This window comes from Lepisosteus platostomus, chromosome 4 (assembly GCF_059453375.1).
Source record: "Lepisosteus platostomus isolate fLepPlt1 chromosome 4, fLepPlt1.hap1, whole genome shotgun sequence".
Lineage (NCBI taxonomy): Eukaryota > Metazoa > Chordata > Actinopteri > Semionotiformes > Lepisosteidae > Lepisosteus > Lepisosteus platostomus.
In genome coordinates, this window is record NC_142614.1 from 44,046,067 (window position 1) to 44,069,945 (window position 23,879).

Sequence of the window (23,879 nt, forward strand, 5' to 3'; positions counted from 1 at the left end):
GGACCGAAGGCAATGTGATGAATTTGTATTGCACATTGATGTGTAACACATGTTGATTCCAGTGCTAACCTCCTGCTGCCTCCCACCTTCAATAATCTTTACAGACAGGTATAGCAGAGAGAGCTTCCAGCTTCACCCCTCACCCAGATGGCAGAAACAGATGTTAGGTTTGTTCTGTCTCTTCCCCCGTCCTCTGCAGAGCTCCGGCTTGAGACTCGGAGAAGCTTCCTGCAAAGGGAAGACAAGAGCTCATGGTGATTGATGCTGAGTTGGAGTTCTCCTGAAAAAAAAACTCTTCTTCATCATTAATCTTGGCAGCCCTAACTCCAGTGACCTGCTCCTGCTGCTTTTGCAATTAGAGATAGGAAAGAGACCCAGAGGTAACAACAGTGAATGGCTTTGCTGTAAACCATCATCATCTTTTTAGTGAGATTGATTTATTATTACTTTTGTTCTTGTGTTCCCGTTGTTCTCTTTGTAGCTGTGACTTGTTACTATTATTAGTAACATTGCTACTAACAAGTCCAAGTTATGAAGAGCTTCAGCAGAAGTTTGATAAATGCTGATTGTGATAGTCATACATTTAGTATGCAGGATTGTTATTACAGATGCTCTGCTCTCTTTATTTGGGGGCATAGAAATTTGCTCCACATTGTAAATGCATTTTCAAGCATTGAAATGCAACAGTGAAAACATTTCAAAAAGTGAGAACATGCTGTGCTAAAAGGAACAGTGCCTATCAAAAAACAGTGTGCATCAAAATGAGTCAGGAAATGGGTTTTAGGCATACAGCTGTTCAGGGCATTAAAAATCAGTGCAAATAAAAACAAAGTTCTTGGATCACACTGTCAGAATAAAAGTGCCCGAGTAGCACTTAAATATTTCTAACACTTAATCAGAAAGAAATCATCACAATCTATCACAAAGAAAGAACACATCCCCAATAGTTACATTATGTATGTTATTTTTCTTTTGTGCATTGTCAATTTAATATTAAGTTATGTGATTTGAAAGATAAAAAAATACTTTTGAACAAGATTACATTTATGAACCCCTTGTAGGAACCAGATATTTTTTTACAGGAAAGGAAAATGTCTTGGGGGGGGAACTAAATACCATGCTTACTGTACACGTGGCACCTTCTGAGTAACTAATGCAAGGAGCAGTCTTTCCAGTCTGCCCCCTGTAATGACTATTTCTGGAACTCTTGTAGCTTTCTGTAAGGGCTATATTTACTGATTTGGATCAGTGCATTACCTATGATAATTTATTTGTGTTATACATGTATGAGAATTTATAGTTATTATACTGTACACAGGAATCAATATATATAAATACTTTTATATAAAATTGAAGTAAAAATAAACAGAGCATGGATCTTTCTCCTCAACAGTCATGATTCAACATATTAAATGCTGATAAAAAAAATATGTTCTGTGCAAATTACTATTCTGGTCCAGATCTGCTTTTGATCTGAAATTTTCATTGCAGTGGCTTACCCTACTTATAGGGTTGGTGAACCCTGAGGTGAAATGTATCATCTGGAATAATTTCACACAGTTCTGCATGTTTCAGCATTTGTAAAGTACTGCTTTACAAATGTGTACTCCCTAAATTAACCTAGTAGCAGACCGCACTACAAATTGTTCACAAGTTTGTTATAATGAGTTGCATATGAAGATTGTGATCTTTGGTCCTTTGTCCTTCAAATCTCACTTTAAGTCTTATCCATAGATATTTTTTATTTTCCTTAGAAGGCTTTCTGGAAAACAAAATGTGTAGAAATACATGTAGGTGTTAAAAAGTTACTTATTTCTCGTGTTGAATGTTTAGTTAACGTAAACTTATGTAGGATTGAGACATCATTTTTATATAACAAAGTGGTAAAAACATAATATATTTTCTTTCTCAACTCTAATAAAACCAGACACAAGCCAGAAGTACAAAGGTATCCCAATCTTGGTAAGAATAAATGCATTTGAACAAAATCCAACATGATGAAATACTCTTAGTGTAGTATTTAATACTGTACATGCTGTATGATAATACATGATATAAAAGTATTTATTCTAGCTATGCTTGCTTGTATACAGTATATATAGTAGTCTTGAAATTGTGAATATGGAAATGGGAATATGCAAATCCAGGTTATAAGTAGTTTACCTACATGTAAATAGACTAAAAACACATACTGAATAAATTCCTTGTTGTACATATCAACAAAATGTCTTTCAAGAAGAGGTGCATATATTTATAAACTAATGATGTTCGTTATTCATGCCTGGGAATCAATATTTTGTTGCCTTTAGCTTTGATAACCTCCAGAAGGTACAGTATATCTTTTAAAAGGTGCTTAATCTTCTCATAAGGGATCTTCAACTACTTCTCCATGCAGAACCTCTTTGGCTCTTCCAGGCTGCCTGTACTTCTGATCAGCTTTCTTCAGCACAAACCAAAATGTTATGGTGATGAGTCAAAAACACTGTTTTTGATGTTTATTCATTTAGCCTATAGATTGATGTAGATTGCATTAGTTTTGTAATCCATTTGAAACCTTTTGACAGCTTTTTGACTAGAGTTTGCCTAAAACATCTTCAAACACTTTGGAACACTAAATCTGTATAGATCCATTTCTGATCGAGTGGCGTTTGGCAGAGTATCATGTCTTTTCTTTATGTTGCCATGGGTATTTGCCAAACAAACCCTGATTCATGAGGTCTTCTTCAAATGGTAATCTTGGAGACATTGTATCTTGAACATGCCAGACGTTATGTTCTAAAACCATATTTGTATTAAATGCTGTTGTGCGCTCTTCCAGATAGAAATTGTTGGATTAGTATTGAATGTCTTCACGACTGACACCAAAGTTAAAACTTTGGATTTTTGTTATGGATTTATTTTGTAGCCATCACTAGAATTGTTTTGATCCTTGAGTTGATTACGTCGATAATCTTTCACCTTACATCTACCTTACATCTTTGGATAATTCTTGGACTTTTCTCCTGAATGATGTGGTTCTGAGTAGTTTACTTTGTGTACACTACTAGTGTTTACACACTAGTTTACACTACTTTGGTGTTTAGACTCCTTTAATACCTGCTGACAATCAGAATGACAGAAGCCTCTATAAACTTTCTGATGCTGTGGGTTAGGCCTGGAGACTTCTAACAGGAAGGTTATTCATGTCCCATTGCTGTTGTACCCTTAAGCAAGTTACTTCCCTCAGATTGCATATTATGCTGATAAATGTACCAGCATGCTATGCAATGTACCAGCGATCTATCTATATAATCTAAATGTATCAGCATAAATGCATCAGCACGATGGATTAATGATATTCTTCTTGTTCTGTTTTCTGTGAAGATCATTTTAATGTTAAAGTTAATTCTTAACATTCATGCATATAGATTCTTTTTCAGCTCAGCGTGCTTTGTCAAAACTCCCTGAAACATTTTTCCTATGAGAAATTATAGAATTTAGATTTAAAATAATTTCTTGTTTTTGTGTTGAGATCTCTAAACAGAATTTGACAAAAATATTAAATTTGAAATAACACAATTAGAAAGGTTTGTGGTAAAGGCTCAGAAATATGTGATTCTCAGCTTTAAACAATGGTTCTGCATAAAGAAAATACTGGAAATATTGCAAACCCAGTCTTCTTAAACTAATTATGTATGTTGCTTTAGGAAAATCTTGGTTTGATTTTTGTTTTCATATTTCAAGCCTAAAGCCATAAATAACTGTGCTTTGGTCATTGTAGGCTAGCTTTCCACCACATGGTGTTTGTTTTTGTTCACACCACCTAAAGCTACTCTTGGGGTTTGAAAACACAGAGGCCTGCTGCACTGCTGGTTTTGACAAGCTGTCCAATGTATTCTAAAGCCAGTGTTTTCCCATTTCAGCACTGACTGTACTTGCACTGGCAGGTGTGGAGGTGGAGTGGCCTGACCTCTCACCTGCAGGAGCTATCATTGTTTGACAGTGCTGTCAGTTGTTGTCTCCTCTTCTTGTGTCTCATCAGAGCATCTTGGAATCAAAGCTTAGCCAGCTGTTCAAACACCTGCATGGAATGAGGCACACACTGGGCTTTATTCTTGCCCCAGGACCAGACTGCAGTGAACAAGCCAGGCAGCTCCTCCCACCAGCCATGTATGCCAGGCTGTTAAACCATGTGAACCGTTGCAGCCAGCCTCTTGAGGACTGCTGCTTGGACCTGCTGACCTTATCTCTAATAGTGCCTTCCGCACCATGGGTAAGTTGACAAAGTTTGACCCGGTATTCTTACTTCCAAAAGGAGCTGACAACCTTTATGGGCAATAACAGTAGCCAGTCTGTATCCCAGAGCTGACCGATACATTTGTTTCTCTCCTGGGTGACCCCTCTCCCAAACAGCCGAACTCTAAGTCTTTGGAAAAGCCTTTGTAAATGCGAAGATTACGTAAACAGACAAATTCGTAGTACCATGTAGTAAGATTTGTCAGGTAGCATTTCAAGCATGTTGAGAGCCTGCCTGTCATTTTAAAGGAAGAATAAATACTCTGATGAACTTTAAATAAAATAATACAAGGGGTGGACAAAATAATGGAAACATCTGATGAAAAAAGACTTGTATTGTGAAGTAACTAAATTGCAATTAAAAAGGATTCTGCATACAGTGTGTTTCATATTAATTTCAATACTAATTACCAGTGTGTTTTTGCTGTAAGAGTAGAATTAAAATCAAAACTTTAATATGTTCTAAAGTACCTAGAGAGATCTTGCAGATTTTGAAAGAGAAGGACTGAAGCTGTTCTGAAGGCAATTGGCAACCCAACTCCTTATTAATAAATATTCATATATATATACTATCTATTTATATATTGCTTGGTGTTTCCATTATTTTGTCATTCCCTATTATGGTTTATTTGTAAGGGCTTTTCAGAAAACTCAAAAGTATTTAAGATAGCATGTGATAGAACATTTTGTGATAGAAATTCTGTATGCTATGCCTGTGTGGGAAGTAAAAAGCAGATGTGTCTTGGCCTGAGGCCTGGTGGGAAGCCTCGGGGCTCCTGTGCATCTGCCTAGGGGCTGTCCCTTGAAACACACAGATAGTTTTCTCTCAATTTCAATAGGGCGCCAAGTCGGTTCTGTTCTATAGCGGATCGTCTCTGATGCTGATTACCAGTAGATCAGATGACTTAAATAGCATGAGCATTTCTATGTTTTTAAAGGGCATTTATTTACCATTGTTTTCCAATTTGTTTGTGTGTTTAAACTGGAGGTACTTATTTAGTGTGAGATTTGTAAAGCCTTGTGAATTTAAAACACAGCCTTTTACGTTTGCCATTTTATAAAACACAGCCTTTCACTCTATTTTGGCGTGCATAGCTTGTCTTTAAGCATCCATCCTGCACATGTTTTACATAAGCTCTGCATGAGTATTGCATATTCAGTAACTGAAGATGTAACATATAGCACAACATGTCACAAATTAGCAATGTACTTCCATTTTTATTCATACTTCATTGATAAGGGAACATCATTCCTTTTTCATTGGAAACATCAGCAGAATGATTCACAGTAATCCAAATCTCACATATATCAAATTATTCATGTAAAAAAAAAACTTGGGTCTGTGCATTGCTATTCAGATTATAGTGTAGCAATTTTTAGAATTTGTTATACAAGAAAATTAATTGATTGGATACCTTTCTGTAATTTGTTGTTTACCCCTTTTTCATCAAGAATGTGAATATGAATAAATTTGGATGCCACTGTATCAAATATAACACAGTTGTAAAGGACATCATGACATGTGGAAGCTGCTGCATGAGTTTATTTGGCAACTTTTTAATAACACTATTATACAGCGCATTTACTGTATAATGTTCAGGTCGTTCCAAGTCCTTGTAAAAATGGAGTGAATGAAATTGTAATCGTAGATCTTAGCACCGGGAAATTAACAGAATTGTTTTTCTTTTCTTATCTATTGTGTTCTTATACTTTGAGTATTTACCAAATGATCTCCTTCTATAACCAACATCATTGGAAACCTATGTCATTTCAGAAAACAAGTAGTATTTTTTAGAAGGAACAGAAATATGTTTAATATTCGTGTCTTTCTTTGATTGCTTTCTCACATAAACAACATGACTGTTGAAAACCCCTGAAACAAGGACTTTGTAAATAGTGATGTAAAAAGCAATTCCAGTATCCTAATTTAAGTGGACGAATTTTGGGTAACAAAGTGATCCAAATAATTTCTGTCTACACTAAGAATTACAACAGCATGCTTTTGGGTCAGAAATAGGAAGAAGAAAACTGGAAACTTAAAAAAGCAGCAGGAGGAAACAAAATACATTGATAAGATGGAAATAAAAAATACAGTTATTAAAAATGGTTTTGAGATGATAAAAGAACAAAACCAAAAGGCTATTTGGCCTGTTGGCTTTGGACAATGAGGTCTGCAGACTGGAGAATAGGACCCATCTGTTAAATGTATTGCTTAGCGCCACAATGAATAAGCACACTGATAACATGGCGGGTGTTCATAGAAAGCCCTGCTTGAGCCCCCTTTTCCGCCTGAGTGAAGGTGCACATACCAAAAACTTCATTAGGAGTGCAGGACATTCATCACTTCTGTAACCCTCTATAAACATAACAGAAAAGGAATCAAATGCCCCAAATGGTAGCTGTGTAAAAACTGGCAAGATAGATGTTAGGACGGCATGAAATGGGCATCCAGCTAAGCATAAATAAAGAGTCCCATCTGGTTTGGTGTTATATAGTTAGAATGATTTATTTATTTAGATATTTCTACACAAATGTTATTAGATGTGTGTGAGCCGTGTCCACATGGCAAATCAAAAACAAAACAAGACAGCTGAAATCCCAATATAGTTATCTACCAGTGTATCATACAGTTATCCCATCGTCTATGATGCTGGACATGATGGTGAATTCAGTGTGAACTCACAGAGTACAGTGTTGACTAAGGCTTAAGATAAGCGCTGATGAGCTGTTGGAAAAATAGCCCCTGTTGTGAAACTGCTGTTGCAAAATAAGAAGGAGAGCAGCATTTTTTCCAGCTTTGATTACTTACGTTTGTGTAAAGAAAAGAGCCTATTTGTTAGAGATCAACATTACAGTGCAGAAAAAGATGGGAATAAATTTGTATACAGTACATCATGTAAGCCTTTTTATTTTTAATTACCACAAAGATCAAAGAAATTCAAAAGACAGGGTGGTTCTCTTTTCCTTATAATCAGGATTATAACCCTTATAATCAGGAAAACAACAATGAACTAAATGATAGATGTAATGTGTTTGGTGTTCAGTTTCATATTTTAAATACTTTCAAGGTATTTAAATATTGTAAATATTTTTTTATTGGATTTTTAGATTCAAATGGCATAATAAAATATTACAGTGAAGCTTACACTTTAGTATATTATTCAGTAGTGGTCATAGTGTTAGAAAACATTGTCTACAAAATCTTCACTTTTAAGGTTTTAGGTTTCTACAAATGACACAGAAAATTAAAATACCTTAAGCTTACAGCTCTTCTCCCATTAGGTGCAGTTGGCAATAGTTTCTATGAGGGCACTTACCTGGTTGAAGGTCATGAAAGGTAATTTGAAAGTCATCTTGAGATAGGCAGTAATCACATAAGCTTACTTACTAGTTGACCATAGGTTGATAGGATGTTGGGGTGTTGAATTTCTCATATCACTATGCCCGTGACCTTTCAGTAGATTTGTGGCACCATACAGTACAGTGGAAACAAGAACAATATTTCAGATAAATAACAAAATATATTGTATTTTTCAGCAGTATCAGAAGAAATTTGCATAACAGAACAGCACACTAGAACAGAAGACAAACGACTTACTGTACAGTATATCTAAAACAGTCAGTGAAGACACAAAATGCAATATTGAAGTACTGTGGATAGGCTTCACAGTAAAGATAGAGAAAAATGTTTTACTCAGGGAGTTTCATAGTTTGATCTAAAAATCTTTAATGTCAGTCACCTCAGAGAATTAAGGTGGGTGAGTCCAGGGATGTTCCTTGTACCTGCCATTAAAATTAATACAACAGAATCTGTGTTCCCCTGGAGCCAGAGGCCATTCATCAGTGCTGTGGACTCCCTCAGGCTCCCATCTACATGGAAAGTGTGCCCCTTCTTCCTTACCGAAAAGAGGGGAAGGTTCACAACTTCAAACAATTCAGGTCTTTTAGGTCTTTGTATTGGCAAATTCCAAACGCCACTTCTCATCTAATTTAGTTTCAAACCCCAGGTTGGGAGACAGACCATAGTTCTTCATTTGTTCTGCTAAGCTGCAATCAATCAGTTTATCTATAACCTTCACCTCTTGATTTTTCTAGGTCTAAGGATCATTCCATTCCATTTACCACTGAATCACAATGAGAGGCAATAGATGATTGTGGAAGCTGCAGACAATCCTAGGCCTCAACACTCTTTTGAATACTAGAATTCTAGATCAGAGCTTTAATTCATGCAATTTTGTGCATAAGTCATACTTTAATAACTAATTTAGGAATTCTCTCTGTAAAAGAAGAAAAGTGCCCATCTTTTACTACATTAGTGCCCCCAAGGTCACTGGCGGTTCCAGCCTGTTAACATTGGGAATTTGTTGTGAGGCTCAAAGGAGAAGTACTGTACCTCACACTGAATTCCCTCAGCTCTACTAGCTGGGCTGCTCTCCCTCACCCACTATAAAAAGGAAGCTAAGAAAGAGATTGTGGTTCTGAAAGGTGACATGCAAAAAGAGGGTCAGCTACCGAACAGGATTTTCTACAAGGAAGAAAATAAAATAAAAGTCCAAGCAGTTGAGTCCAAAAGCTGTGATGGAAGGAGAGAGGGACTCTCAAGGGCCACTGCTTGAAAAAAAAGATGGAAGTGTAAGACGCCCCGTTCTGTCGTCTGCTTAACAGCAGTGAGCAAAGGGATCAGCAATATACTTTGTAGACCATGTGGCTTTGTCCTTACCGCAGACAGGAGAAGGATCGGTTGAGTGGGGAAAAGTCAAGCCACAAGAACTTGAACTTGAACTTTATTGCCATATGTAACCGGTACTGGTACAATGGAATTCTTACTTACAGAAAGTCTCTCGATTATAAAACAAGTGTAAAAAACAAAACAAAGTGCAAACAGTGCATCAAGACAATGTACAAACAAACAATAGACAATGTGCAAGTAAACATGCAGACAGTTTGACTGTAAACAATACAGACGTGTAAACAATGACTGGAGACGTACAATTAATAAATTACAATGAGGTAGATGGTGATGGTGTAGGTGTGGTCCGAGGGGGATGGCTAAATGTGTTCGCCAGTCTCACTGCTTGTGGATAGAAGCTATTGAAGAATCTAGTGGTAAGTGTCCATATGCTCTTATATCTCTTGCCAGAGTGCCATCTGCCCCACAATTCTGGTAGTACAACCAAGCACACTACTGGATTCAGGGTAAATGTGCAATGCTTGTACCCAGTAAGGTTACGCGACTCATTTAATATGAGACTTATGTATATTTTTCTTTTAATATCCTTCCTTATTAAGTTTCTTTTATGGAGAACCAATAACTGTAGCCTTTTCCCATATCTCAAGACTCTAGTTATACCTGTAAATTGATGCCACATTTTAATTTCACTTTTGAACTCCAAGTCCAAAAAATAAAACCCAGTTTCTCACAACATAAAATCAGAGTTCCCTATAAATATATCCAGATTTATAGATGGAGGGACATCCTTGCTGTTAATCTCCCATTCATTGTTCCAATAAATTCCAAAATGACTTACTCAGGCAAAGTGGAACAGTACCATTGTTTTCTAATGAGAAATAACAAAAACAATTCATTGCAAACATGTGTTCTTTCCTGGACTTAATGGTGTATATATATAACCTTTATTAATATTTTATGTTGGTGTTTGTAACAAATGCTTAGGATTTAATATAGTTTTGTGGATTTTAGAGGTGGCATACGTAGAAAGTACTGGTTGGTGACACAGTAGCAAAGTGATGTTCTGATGAGTGATGAATCGTGACCTCTCTCTATAATAGGGACAGAGCTCAGTTGAAATGAATGTAGCCATACCTTCTCTGATTGATTACAGTCATGTATGTGACACTGAGTTTGTTAAGCTTATTTAGCATGCTACCATAAACACCAGGGGTGAATGAACAGTGTGAATCGATTTTTCAGATTCGAGTCAAGTCCCCCGTGATCTTTGGCCGCAATGTAGAATTAGCTTGGGAATTGCTGTACTGTTTAATCAAAATGACACAGTTTTCAATGTGAAAAGAGCATGACATTACTATGTATAACACATGGATCAGGTCACAATGAAGGCCCAGATGTGTGCCTCTATTTATCAAGCTTTATTTAGAAAAATCCTCTTACGAATTATATTTTATTTTCTAAAGATTGCAAAATGTTTTGTATTATGTCTCATATTTCATATTTATTTTGTGCTAAACTATTTGGGATACATTTTGTTTTTATTATTATATAGTTTTAAAGATTTCTCTTACACCTAGGCTTGCCATGTAGCTCTTTGGTCCTGGGTTCAATTTTGTGTGGAGTATGCATGCATATTTTCCCCATTTTTGCTCACATTTGTGGTTTCTTCACACATTCCAAGAATATGCTGGTAAGCTTAATTGGCTTCTTCAACTTATCCCTGCATAAGTATGCCTTAAGACAGACTGGTGCCCCATCCAAAGGTATTAGAAGCCTTGTGCCTTATTTTTTTTAGATGAGGTCTGGCTTGTTGTGACCCTTATGAGAAATGTCTTTCTTTTATTTTTTTATTATTTAGAACTGTTCATATTTAAGCCAACGTATTACCTATAGTCATGTTTATTTTATGTGCTGTATAGCAATGGTCAGTACTAGTGTTTGTTTACAGTAAAAACTATCATGATTCAAAATATCAGTAACGGACTTATATCCATTTATTAACAATTCAGCCCTACAAAGAGGCAGCATTACCTTAAAGTAAAACATATTTTTTTGTAATTGAGTGAGCAGCATTAAAAACATAAATATTATTTGCATTAGTACATGGGATCTTAACATTAAGTAAATGACCCCAAGTTTTTCTTTGGGAACTTCAAACCTTTCAAACGATAAACACAATATGAAGAGTGAAATATAGAAAAAAGACATCTCAGTGACACATACATGACTGTAATCAGTCAGAGAAGGTACGGTTACATTCATTTCAAATGAGCTCTGTCCCTATTATAGAGAGGGCTCACGATTCATCACTCATCAGAACATCACTTTGCTACTGTGTCACCAACCAGTACTTTCTAAGTATGCCACCTTTAAAATCCACAAAACTATCTTAAATCCTAAGAATTTGAAACAAAGTCTGCCTTGTACCTTGTACCTTATGTCAACTGTGATAGCTACTCAGCTGCATTATCTGACTTTTCTCAGTTCTTTTGACTAACCAAGTGTTTATGGTTTTTTCCTAGCCTTGTCAATAAATGCTGAAATCCATTTCTGAATTTGTGTTCTTGGCCATTTCCTTAAATAGCTATCTTTGGGGATTTAATTAACTGATGCCAATGTTTGCAACTCAATTGTTAGACTTCAGAAAAACAAAAACAAATAGTTTAGCATGTTTTGCAAGTGTGCACTACAATGGTGTGCATTTCAATTTTAAATGATTCAAAATAATTCAAAATGAATTTGCTCACCATAAACAATTGTGTTGAGTTTTCATATCCCTTTACATCAAAAACATGCACACTCCGCACAGAAGAAGCTCTAGGTCTGTATCAAACCCAAGACCAATGTTTTGAAGTGTGTATCACATTTAAAACAACAAAATGGAACATCATTGGAAGGCAATATGTTTTGTTCATGATTAATCTCTTCGAATGCTTTTAAATAAGGACACAAATACATTTTACCTTTAAAGACAATGCTTAGTGCTTCATAGGTGACTTCAACAGTGAATATAGCCAGCATGGAGTTTTACTTGTTAGCATAATAGAGAGATGTACTGTCAGTCTACATTCACTGTGAATACTATGTCTTCAAAAAATTAACCACAAAACAAAGAGTGCCTATAGAAAGTCTACACCACTCTTGAACTTTTTCACATTTTATTGTGTTACAGCATGGAACCATGATGTATTTAACTGATACTTTTTGCCACTCATCAACACAAAGTACTGTATAATGTCAAAGTAAAAATATTCCAGACATTTTACTAAATTAATTTAAAAAAAAAATATATGAATGCATGAAAGTATTCACCCCCTTGCTTTGACACACCTAAATTTCCTCTGAAGTAATCAAATCTCTTTTCTGAGTCACATAATTACTTGACTGGAGCCCACCTGTGTGGAGTTGAGGTGCAGGACGTTTCCAGTAAGTGTACTGATAATCTTCACCATGTCTATCTCTATCTCTGTACAAAATCAGTTACATAATTGTACAAAACAGCTGTTTAGAATGCAATGTTTTATTAACTGAATATCTCACTTTTCTTTGCAGAATCTGACATTAAACTTTTTAGATTAAAAACATGGAGCCCTTCAGTCATATGACTCTCATTGACAGCCCTGAAATAGCACAGGGTTCTGGTCTCCAGAGAGTAGCAACCTGAAGATACCTTGACTGATTCAAGCATACTTTACTCCAGCAGGCCTTGGTCAATTATGTACTGCTACCAAGGGAATCTAGGCCAATCCTAGCTATGACATAGCAGTTTTAGCTAGTGATGTGTGCGTTATAGAACTTAACGTTCTCTCCAAACAAGCACCTTACTAGCACCAGGAAATTACATATAATCTATGAAGAATATATTTGGAAATCTATGTATTCAGAATAAATTTGAATGCTTTTCATGCATCATTTTGTGTACAGAACTAAAGTTTAAGAGGAATTCTGACCCATGTCTCATGGATTAGATGTACAAATCACATCAATAAGAAGACAAACATGAATATAAATTCCACTACTAGCTCAATTCCACTAAACTAGCTGTAGGAATGTTGTACGGTTGATTCTAAGAGCGTACAGTATAAGTAAACAAGATTTGGCAACAATGTCCATGTGTGTTTAGGAGATCTGTCCACAGATGGAAAGGATACATTGAAAAATGTGAGTTGATAAGACTGCTAAAAGAATCTGTGATGGTGTGCTCTGTTTAGCAGCACCCTGAGAACACCACACATTCTTATCTGTATGGATGTAATAACTAATCTCTCTTTTTCAACTGTCATAGTGACGTAACCTGTGAAATACTGATTGATTCGTGTGCAAAAGACTATCTTTTCAAAAACTGCCATTCATCAATTGTTAATTGTTAAAGGCCCTGCCTTTCTTTTTCATTGTCCCTTATGAGTAACTTGCAGAGTGAAAGTTATTAGGATATTGACTTCAGTATTGCGCTGTTCACTATATTGAGCAGTTATTTGTCTGATAATTTATCAGTTTTAAAATATACATTGCAAAATATTTTTTAGGATGTATAGCTCTCCACTTTCTGATGTGATGCTTTTTGCTGGTTTGGTCATGGAATTATTGCTTGAGAAATGATTTAGAATTCTGTCAAATTCAGACATGAAGTTCAAGATCAAGTTCAAGTTTATTGTCATTACACTCATATACATGGTACTGTATATGGTATAACGAAATGCTATTTAGCTAGCTCTCGGACATAAGTAGTACAAAGAGAAAAGAATAACAACAACCAACAACAATACAATTGTGTAGCAAAAGAAAGACAGAGACAACAGGCAATGTGCAAAAAACAACAACAGACGATGTGCAAAAAAACAACAACAGGCAATGTGCAAAAAACAACAACAGGCAATGTGCAAAACAACAAAAAGGGAACAGGTTATGTGCAAAAATATGCATCAACAGAATAAAATAAAGGGATAGAAATTATGGGGAGTGAGCTTTTGACATGTATGGTAGAGGTAGATTTTCAATGTGTGTTTTGGTTTTTGGTAAGAAAGAAAGAAAGGAAGAAGGCACTGTGAGGTTCAGATCATAGGTGAGAGGTGAGGTGAGAGTGAGAGCGAGAGAGGCTGGGAATTTAACAGTTTGATAGTGTGGGGGTAAAAACTGTCTCTGAGTCTGGTAGTCCGGGTCCGAATGCTCCGGTACCGTTTTCCAGATGGTAGTACAGTAGATCATAAAGTCTGTAGCTGGGGTGTGTGGGGTCTTTGATTATGCTTAGAGCTTTCCTCAAGCACCGTCTGTCATAAATGTCCTGGATAGATGGGAGGGTAACCCCAGTGATGGACTGGGCAGTTTTCACCACCCGCTGTAGGGCTTTGCGGTCAGCAGCACTGCAGTTGCCATACCACACTGTGATGCAGCCTGTCAGTGTGCTTTCTGTAGTGCATCTGTAAAAGATGAACATGAACCATCTGAAAAACAAAAATTTTCTTCTGTGAAAACAGTTTCTGTTTTATGAAAAACTGCATTGTAAACTACCACTACACTTGTTAATTACAGAAAATCAAATACGAGTTGTATAATGCACTGGCATTATAAAAGCTAGGTAGCTTACATCACATACTGTACATGATTGAATAGGACAGAAAAGGGAAAAAAGCAAATAAATGAATTTAGTAATTATTTACTGGTTTGAATGTTAGATATACTGTTTTACCAACAGGTTTCTATTTTGACTTGCTGTTGACGTTATTAAAATTGTCATTATATGTGTGCTAATTATATCGGCTCCTTAAAGGTGAAAGCATTTCCTTATGCCCCCCTAACCCTGTGAGCCACAATTGAATGTCATGCGTCTTCCACACGTGCAACGTAAATACCATATTCATTTATAAAAGTATGTTGATGGCTTCTAGATTCTTTCTTCAATGGCTCATAATGTGGAAAAAAAATGATGATTGAAATTATAACAAATATTCTTTAGTGTTCAGAGTGGATCAGTTTTAGCAGTGCGTTACAAATGAGGCTTTCTTTAAATACAGGAGATTATCCATCTATATATTTTCAGATATATCAAACGAGATTCTGTGATTCTGTGATATTTGAAAACATCCAGAAATTCTGGATCCATCCATTAACAAAAAGCTGCTTATTTTTGGAAAAGTACTGGGCACTCGTTTGAATTGGAATCCAGTCCATCTCAGTGCGCACAGGGGCAATTTAGAGACACCAGCCAACATGCCTTTGGCAAGTGGGAGGAAACTGGAGCCCCAGCAAAAACCCATGCAAACACAAGGAGAGCATGCAAGCACTTGGATAGATATGATAAAATCTTACTTCTCTATCTTTTCTTTAGTATTAATTTTATGGTATTTCTGTAAAATCAAACTTTGCTGCACATCTCTAGTTTCTCTTTATACTGGGTTTGAATCTTATACCGAAATTAATTCAAATCCCAAATGGCTCTTCACCCAATTTTTCATATGAAAACGTTTTATACTCTTTGTATTACTCTAAACTGTTTAGACTAAATAAATAGTTCTATAGACTGATATTACCACAGAAACCTGAAATATAATAGCTTAACCAGGTTTGAAGGCGTTAGAGATCTCTTTGAACTGATGTTTGCTGATGTTCCTTTGACAGATGGCAACTTTTGCTAATAAAGTAAGTAACCATTTAGATATTGTTGTTAAGATCAGGCAAAATGCAGAACTGCAGAACTGCAAGAATCAGATTTATCTATCTAAATTCATTTATTGATCCAGTGAGGGAAATTGCAGTGCAATTTTGCAATCTGCAGTGCATATTTGGATGATTAAAGGAAACATGGTATAAAATAACCTATGACATTTTTAAGTATAAATCTGTAATCTCAGCAATGTATGTCTAAAATTATTTTAATTTAAATATTAAAAGATTTTAAAAATATTAAAATAAGCTCTGTCAACATCCATGTGTTCATCAGTGTTACATCATCAGCAAAGATGAGTTCCCAAGGCACTTCTGTTCTTACCTCCTCTGTCAGTGTGTCAATAATGTTTATGAAAAGGAAAGGACTTAGTGCTGATCCTTGGTGTACTCCAACTGTGATTTCAAACTCTTTTGTCTCTCCCCGTTGTGTTATCATCTTCGTAGTTGCATCTCTATAGGTTGCTTGAACTAACTTCACCATGCTTTCTGGTACTCCTTTCTTCCTCAAGCACCAATACACCACCTCTCTGGACACACGGTCATACAGTATGCCTTCTCCAAGTCCAGAAAGGCCACATACAGCTTTTTCCCTTTCTCTAGTGTCTTCTCCTGTAGCTGTCTCATCACAAAAATGGCATCTGTTGTGCTTTTCCCCGCTGAGAATCCAAATTGTGAGTTGTGGGTCCTGACTATCTTCCTGAGTCTCTTGTCCAGAATTTTTTCCAGGATTTTCAATCCATGTTCCAGAAGTTGTATTCCTCTATAGTTTTTACACTCCATTGGGTCTCCTTTCTCCTTGTAGATGGTAACCATACTGCTTTTTGTCCATTCTTCTGGAATTCTCTCTTCCTTTGCAATATTGTTTAGCAATCTCGTCAGCCACTGAATCCCCTCTTCATCGAGGTTCTTAAAGTGTTCTGCTGCTATTCCTGATGGTCCAGTTGCTTTGCCCACTTTCATCTCTTTGATAGCTTCTGTCACTTCCTTTACTGAAATTTCTTGGATTGGTCCACACACTACGTCTGCCTCCACTAGGTTCTCCCTCTCATTTTCTACATTTAACAGATTTTTGAAGTACTCCAGCCATCTTTGCTTGATCTGTTCTTCTTTAATCAAGACTCTGCCTTCTCCATCCTTGAGTACTGCCACCCGGATAATATCTTTTTTCTGTCTCGCTCTATGTTTAGCAATCTTGTAGATTTGGTCCTCTCCTTCCTTTGTTTCAAGTTTCTCATACCATTCTTTCCAGGCTCTTTCCTTTGCTCTTGCTACACTTCTTTTTGCTACCTTCTTTAGGCTCTTATATTCTTGTAATTCTCCAGTGCCATCTTTCAGTGCCTTGTATGCTTTTTTCTTTTCCTTCAGTGTTTTCTGAACTTCCATATCCCACCACCACTCTTCATTTTCCCTCGGTCTGCCTCCTCTTGTCTTTCCACAAACCCTGGTAGCAGCGTCTTCAAGGATGTGGCTCATCTCAGTCCACTCTTCTTCAGCTGAAGGCTCCTCTGTTTCCTCTGTGTTGTTTTTCATTTCTCTCACCAGCCTGTTGAAATCTACTTTGTTTTCTCTCAGTTTCCACACTTTTGTTCGTGCTGGGTGTTTCCTCTGCCTTATTCTTCGCTCCTTCAATATTGTGATGTCCATCACCAGTAGCCTGTGTTGTCTGGTAACAGCCTCATAGGGCAGGACTTTAGCATCTTGGACTTTCACTCTATCAATTCTTATCACTAATATGTAATCTATTTGGGTATCATGGCCTCCACTCATGTATGTCACCTTTTGCTCATAATTCTGTTCACTGCAAACAATTCAAGAGCTTGGAGTGTTTCTAGTAGCCTTCCTCCTTCTTCATTTCTCTCTCCTAGCCCTCTCTGACCATGTTCATCTGGATAATCTGGGCATTTCTCTCCTAAATGTGCATTGAAGTATCCTCCAATTACCACCATTTCATCTTTTGCCATTTCTTCAAAATCAATTAATATTAAGGCATTTTGTCTGATTTTAAATACAGTTAAAAATGCCATGAAATAGTCCTTACATTTATTATTTATGTTCTTCGTGCATTTTTTCATCTATGATTTTTATAGTCCTACTAAAATATTAAGACTCTTCTTACGCAGTAATAAAACCATTATGCAGTTACATCTCTAAAGAATCTTGAAACTCAGAATGAGCAGATCAAGTTATTTTTTATGAAGTTACAATGATCAACTCCAAAGTGGATTTTAACTGTGGTATTTCTGTCTGCATTATGTACAGTACAATAAGCCTGCAGAAAAAGAGCTTGAATGTTGAAAAGGAAGCTCTGTGTGAGAAAGATCTTACAATAAAATGATTCCTAGCTACCAATTTACAGGAAGTTTTGCTCAGCACTGGCACATTTTATATCACCTTATGTGCCTTTTTAGTAACATTTAGGTATTGTGCTTGTCTGTTTTAGTGATATTATTTTAAATATGTTTCATTCCTCAAGGGTTTTCTTTACTAATGAAAACCTGGTCATCGTAATTCCAATATTTTCTTTATGCTTTATATTTTAGAGGTCAAGAACTGGTCTGAGTTCTTCATGTAAGAAAAACCTTTTTTTATTTATTTTCTTATTCATGTACAAATGTTGGACATACAGTACTTCTGGATCATAAGAGTAATATTTCCATCAGGCTCTGTCCAAAGCAATTGTCCAACATGTAAGAAAGTTACAAGAAAGGCAAATTATTAAAAAGTTACTTTTCAAATGTTCAGTGTGTGTGTGTCGGGGTGGGGTTGTGGTTGACACGATCAGAATTGCTAAGTGAAAAACAGCCATTACACTTAATAAATTACTGAGAAATAAAGCACTTGCAATTCCATCCACAGTACCTCTGTGATATTTATCTTTGGATTCTAATTAAGGTGATAGTAAAGGTTTTCATGAAGATTTGCCTTAGAAATATTCACCACCAATCCACATGTAGTGTCTGGTACAGTTACGATATTCCAGATAAGGAAAAAAGAGCATGGTTTGAGTTAAAATTATTTTCCTACAGCTGATCCCCCTAACCTGACATTGGAGGACCTATGCACAAAAACCCTGTGTTATATGGTACCTGCACATTATTTGGTATTAATAATGAGTCTGGAGAATTATGAAAACCGGTACTGAGGTCAGATCAACCCTTCCCACTCTGACTTGGTCTGTAACCTGCTTTGCTTCACCAGGCTCCCGTGTAAACCCGACTTTAAATGGCAGTAATACTACACTGTGCTTTGTCATTTTAACTTAACCTGTATGGGAAAGCAATCCTGCTTTTCCTTTTTAATCTACAGTAGGGCTTACCCCCTTCTCCCTGCAACCCCATGGGAAATTTTAACCTTTTCCCTCTTCTAAATGAAACCATAAAAGTACTCTAAACCCAACTAGCGGATTAGACTGGTTCAACCACAGTGCTCACCACTACAGATGGCTCAGAGAAACAGTTGGACTGTTACACTTCCTTATTATGTGTAACAAAAAAAAAACAGATGTAAGTGCTGTTATCAAGTGATGGAACCCAGAGATGTTAACACTATAAGTCTAACAGATCTTTTCACTGAGCCACATTTTTCTCTCAGGTCCTTTGTTTAAGAACAAAGGTGTTATCAGCAGCTTCTTTCTTTGCTAATCTTTGGACAGATTTTTGACTCAAGCCTCACCTCACTTAAGCACTGTTAAGTAATTGTACTTTACATTCAAGACAGAATAGGTGGAGAGTAGAAAACAATAATGCCCATATACTGGTAAGCAAAGCACTAAAACTGAAAGTAGTTAATTGAAGTGTTGATATTAACTACACAATATCTTCATTCATACTGTATACTGAAGCAAAAAAAGTCTTTCATTTTTTTCTTGTTAAAAGGTTTTCTGTGCTGCCCTCATTTTTTTTTAAATTATGCACGAACTCTTTAATTTGTGATTCATTCTTTTCCTGATTAAGGACGATAATCAGTCGGTGTACATTATGTGAGGGGCAGGCAAGCAGTGAGCCACTGTGTGACTCTATTAAGTCACTGTGGATCTGAAAGCCTAGAAAAGTTTCTATCCATTTTGTTGAAAACCGGGAACTTGTATCAGACATAGTGAAATATCACCATAATGTGAACAGAGAACTAATTACTATGATTTCAGACATTCAGATCTTGGTAATTTTATTCCAACAATTTCTCAGCACACAGGTGGGAGATTATGTCTTCTATGAAAGACAGTACCCCCCCAAGCAGTGCAGGGGAACCTGCCAGGGGGCCCGCTTTCAGTCTGTTTTAAAGCACATATTCGTGCTGTTTAAGAGCTGAAGGCGAGAGGGCTTGGTGAATACAGAATAGAAATGATTACGCGAAGGAGAAAGCTCTCATCTCCCCAGGAGACATTGTGGTTGATAATGGGCTGAATATTGGTGTCTTGAAAAGGTATAGAAAAACCTCCTGTTGGGGGCAAAAGAGGTACTCTAAATTCTGTCAGGACAAGATGGGATTTAAAGATTTAGAAGTGTTTTGAAAGCTTCTTTTTTTTTCTTTTATTCTAATTTTAATTTTAAAACAGGATTCATAAAAAAAATATTCTCCCCAGTTTAGGTTGTTTTACAAGTTTCTTTGGAATGTCATTAAGAATAGAAAAAAGATTTTAACACAGCAAGAAAAGTAGCAATTTAAATACTTTAAAAATGACAAGAATAACAAAAAAAGCTATGCCTGTGTATATAGCTAGTAATATTGCTCATTCAAAACATCAGGTCATTTGCTGTAATACACAAGATTATAAAAGGATTTATTTCTGGCAAATTATTTCCTACTGTACATCGTGAAGTCTCTCAGTAAAGTCTCATTTTCTTAAAAAAATACCTTATCTTACTTTGTCCGCCGTGGCTTCTAATTCAAAGAAAAAATACCAACTATCAAAAACTGAAAAGGCTTTCTCCAGTATCAGCATCAGTACCACTCAGATTCTTCCACTCTGTCAAATTCTGTTTTATATATATGTGTATTTTTCTTCTTTTAAACTAGTTCTGTAGTTGTTAGGGCAAGTGCCTCTGCACCTCTACTTCTGCCTAGACCAAAGTGAATTTTGTTAATATCAGATTATTTGCTGTATGATTACATTTTCAACAGGCTTACAGACCTCACAATCACCGTAAGAAGTAATCATCATGTCAACATCATTTTACTTAGCATGGACCACTTACAGTATTTCACACTTGGGCTTTGAAAACTGATGTAGAAGACATGTACACGAAACATTATATACAACACTTGCGTGTCATGGTCAACATGCATTGGCCAAGTTAACTTGACAAAAAAGGCCTGACACTTTCTGAAAGTCCCATCTAACCGTGATTTTCTTTTTCCAGATAATCTGTTTAATGTGCAATCAATATCATACCTTTTAGTAATGGTAATAAAACACTTCGTGTTAATGGTCAGTGGTATTTTAAGTAGTTCAAGTGGGTAGCTGCATCAGCATGCGTAGGCTGCAAAGGAACAAGTAATAGGTTTATTCCATGCTGAAAAGAGATTAAAGAAAACACAATGTTTCGGCCGTGGAGCCTTCTTCAGGTGTGAGAAAGACAGGACAGTAAGCAAAGTTTAGCTGAACTGAGGTGTGAAATGAAACCTATAATGAATAGAGAGAAATTCGAAGAAAATAAGTCTGTTGTTGAGAGAAGGAGAAAGGTGTGATCCTATAGTAGCTGCAGGATAATTTTAGTTTCTCTAGTCTTTCTGATGTGGGAGTTAGGAAAACCATCTTAAAGAACACAGATGGAGAGATTAGTGTGATCATTGGTATTGTAATACTCCATACAGCTTTTAGATAGTCAGGGCATATAAAAATATGGTTCAGTATCTGCTGTAACACCACATGAGGTAGTATGGTGTCAAGGATCTTTCAGATAGGCTGACCTCAGGAAAACAGATAATGGCACTGCCTCTGCAGTGCTGCTCAGAGGACACTTACTCTTCTAGCATCTTTGCCCATGGATTGAGGTCATTACCCCTTGTTCAGGCCATGGTGGTAACTACTCATTTTCCCTTCTGTCCAAGGACTGTGGGCATGGCAGCTCTTCCCTAGGTGCAAACTCAGAGAAAAGTACCTTCTTCCTGTCTAGCAGAACAAATTCAGTTCCTCTCTCATGCACAATGTTAGAGGGTATGTACACATTCCAACTTGCCTGTGAGCTAGACAACGGAGCTTATTGCCACTCCTGGGAAACTTCCAGAACTTCAGGCTTCACCCCCCTCCAGGTTCTCCAAGTCTGCCTTTGCAGACCTCCTAGGAAATGGCTTGTCAAGCCTTCATGAGGTCATTATGTTGCTTCGAATGCCCTCCTGCTAGAAGTCCTCATCCTCCCATATCAAATTCCATAACGCTTTGCCATAGCTCAAAAAAAGATACTTCCTGTCTTCTGCTTCCAGCTACACTGGGGTTTTGTAGTCCCTCATCCAGTCCACTGTCCATGTTTGCCATGGCAACACGCCATTCCCAAGACCACACAGCCTACTGCTGCTTTCTTTACCTCATGTGACTTTATGTAGGGTATCGTACCTCAGAGATCTTTTATGTAGGAAAACAAACAGACTTTGGAAATCTGAACTTTATTTACAGTGTAGAGGAAATAAATGCAAAACATGAAAACAAATGTCCACCTTACACTTAACTTCTATCTAAAATGAACTCCTTCAGTTCCTTAGCTACCTCAGCAGGTAAGCCAAGTTGCTTACCAGTTTCAAAATAGACACACAGCTTCTTGGTTTCATAACATTATCTAACCTATATTGACTGGTCAGGTGAAGCAGACCAAATGTTTGTCCCAAAAATATTTTTAGGGGGTGTAGTAGAGACAAAATCCATCATCTTGTGTCCTCCTACCACCCCATTACCACATGTACACAGAGTAATGTTTTCAGATGGGTAATGAAGGGGTCATAAAGTTACGCTGGGCAAACGTCCCGAGATCGAATTCTTCCGCGACGGGGGTACCTTTAAAGCGGAGACGACGGCACCGAAAATTTTTGGCGCGCCCTCTCTTTAAAGCCCTGGCCAAATACGAAGACAGTACGTACAGTTATAATTCAAACGGAATTAAAAACTACACATCCCAGTTACCATGGTGGTGCTTGTGATCATTGCGTTTAACCAACGAAACAGGGCGAAAAATCAGTCACATGACTTTGGGGCAGAGTTTCGAAAGCTTAACCTATCAGCAACAAAGCGAAATTTACACGATAGGCTACCTCAAACTGTCAGTTACACGACTGTGTATGTCACTTAAGCCACTCCTATTTGGCATTTTAGTTATGGAGGCGAGAAGACGCCCCCCCCCACCCCCCCCTCTCTGGGTGTCTGATTTGCCGCCATGTTTAACCGTCCGTGTCCGAATCGCAGTAGCTACGCGTACGAAATAAAGTTCATCCCAGCTACAAAACATATATATTTTTGTGGTAAGAGGGCGCAAAACATCAGTATTTACTGCTATTAATTACTGTACGATTTATAGTTGAAATCTGAGCCTAGATATAAGGTTAGATATAAAGTTAAAATATCGACAAAGCAATGTAGGAAATACAGAGAAAAGAAATCCTTTCTGACATCTAAAATCAGTTTCGATCAAGGTCTCTAAAACGAACAAGAAAAAGAGGATTTTCGGAGGGCAATTACGCTGTGTTTATATAGGATAAGTGATCTATGAGCAATCTAATTTCTTGTTCGTTTAAAACAGTGAAATGTCAGCTGCAAAAGATCACACCAGAAACAGCACTCTCTCTGCCTGTCATAGACGTTCAGGAAAGGCTGAATGAAGTCATGTCAAGAACAATAATTCGGTGATCAATAATAACAGTTGTAGGAAAAGAAACAAAAGATAATGAAAACTTCTTTAGGCTAAAACTCAAGTTCATTCTACAAATTAAGGCAAATGAAAATTCAGGATGTTAAAGTGCTAGAGGTGTAAAAAATACAAAAATGCACATGAGTAAAAAGTTTTAGAAATGGAGCAGGTGTTGCTTTGAAATAAGCAAACAGAAAAAAAGCCATGACTAAAGTGCAGAAGAGGTATGCAGGAACACTTGCTTAGATATACAAAAAAAATCACAAAAAGGTGTATGTTACAAAAGAACATGCAAACATGTTCATCATGTACATCAATTTCCCTTCACGATCAATAAAGTCTTATCTATAAACATGAAACAGAGTGAGGAATCAGAAAATTAGCATGCATAAAAAACAGCAATTCTGTCCATAAGC

General features: G+C 36.8%; 1 protein-coding gene across 4 annotated transcripts in view; it reads left to right on the forward strand.

Moving 5' to 3' along the window:
• The window catches only part of LOC148673211 (uncharacterized), a 123,975-nt gene that overhangs the window by 80,787 nt on the left and 19,309 nt on the right, over window positions 1-23,879 (forward strand). For all 4 annotated transcript variants that reach the window (XR_015935964.1, XM_088629568.1, XM_088629567.1 and 1 more), the window contains one exon: window positions 4,022-4,252. Coding sequence is in view for 3 of the 4 variants with exons in the window: in XM_088629568.1 (XP_088485694.1) it covers window positions 4,022-4,252 (231 nt within the window). In the remaining variant the exon portion in view is untranslated. The remainder of the gene's footprint in view (window positions 1-4,021; window positions 4,253-23,879) is intronic.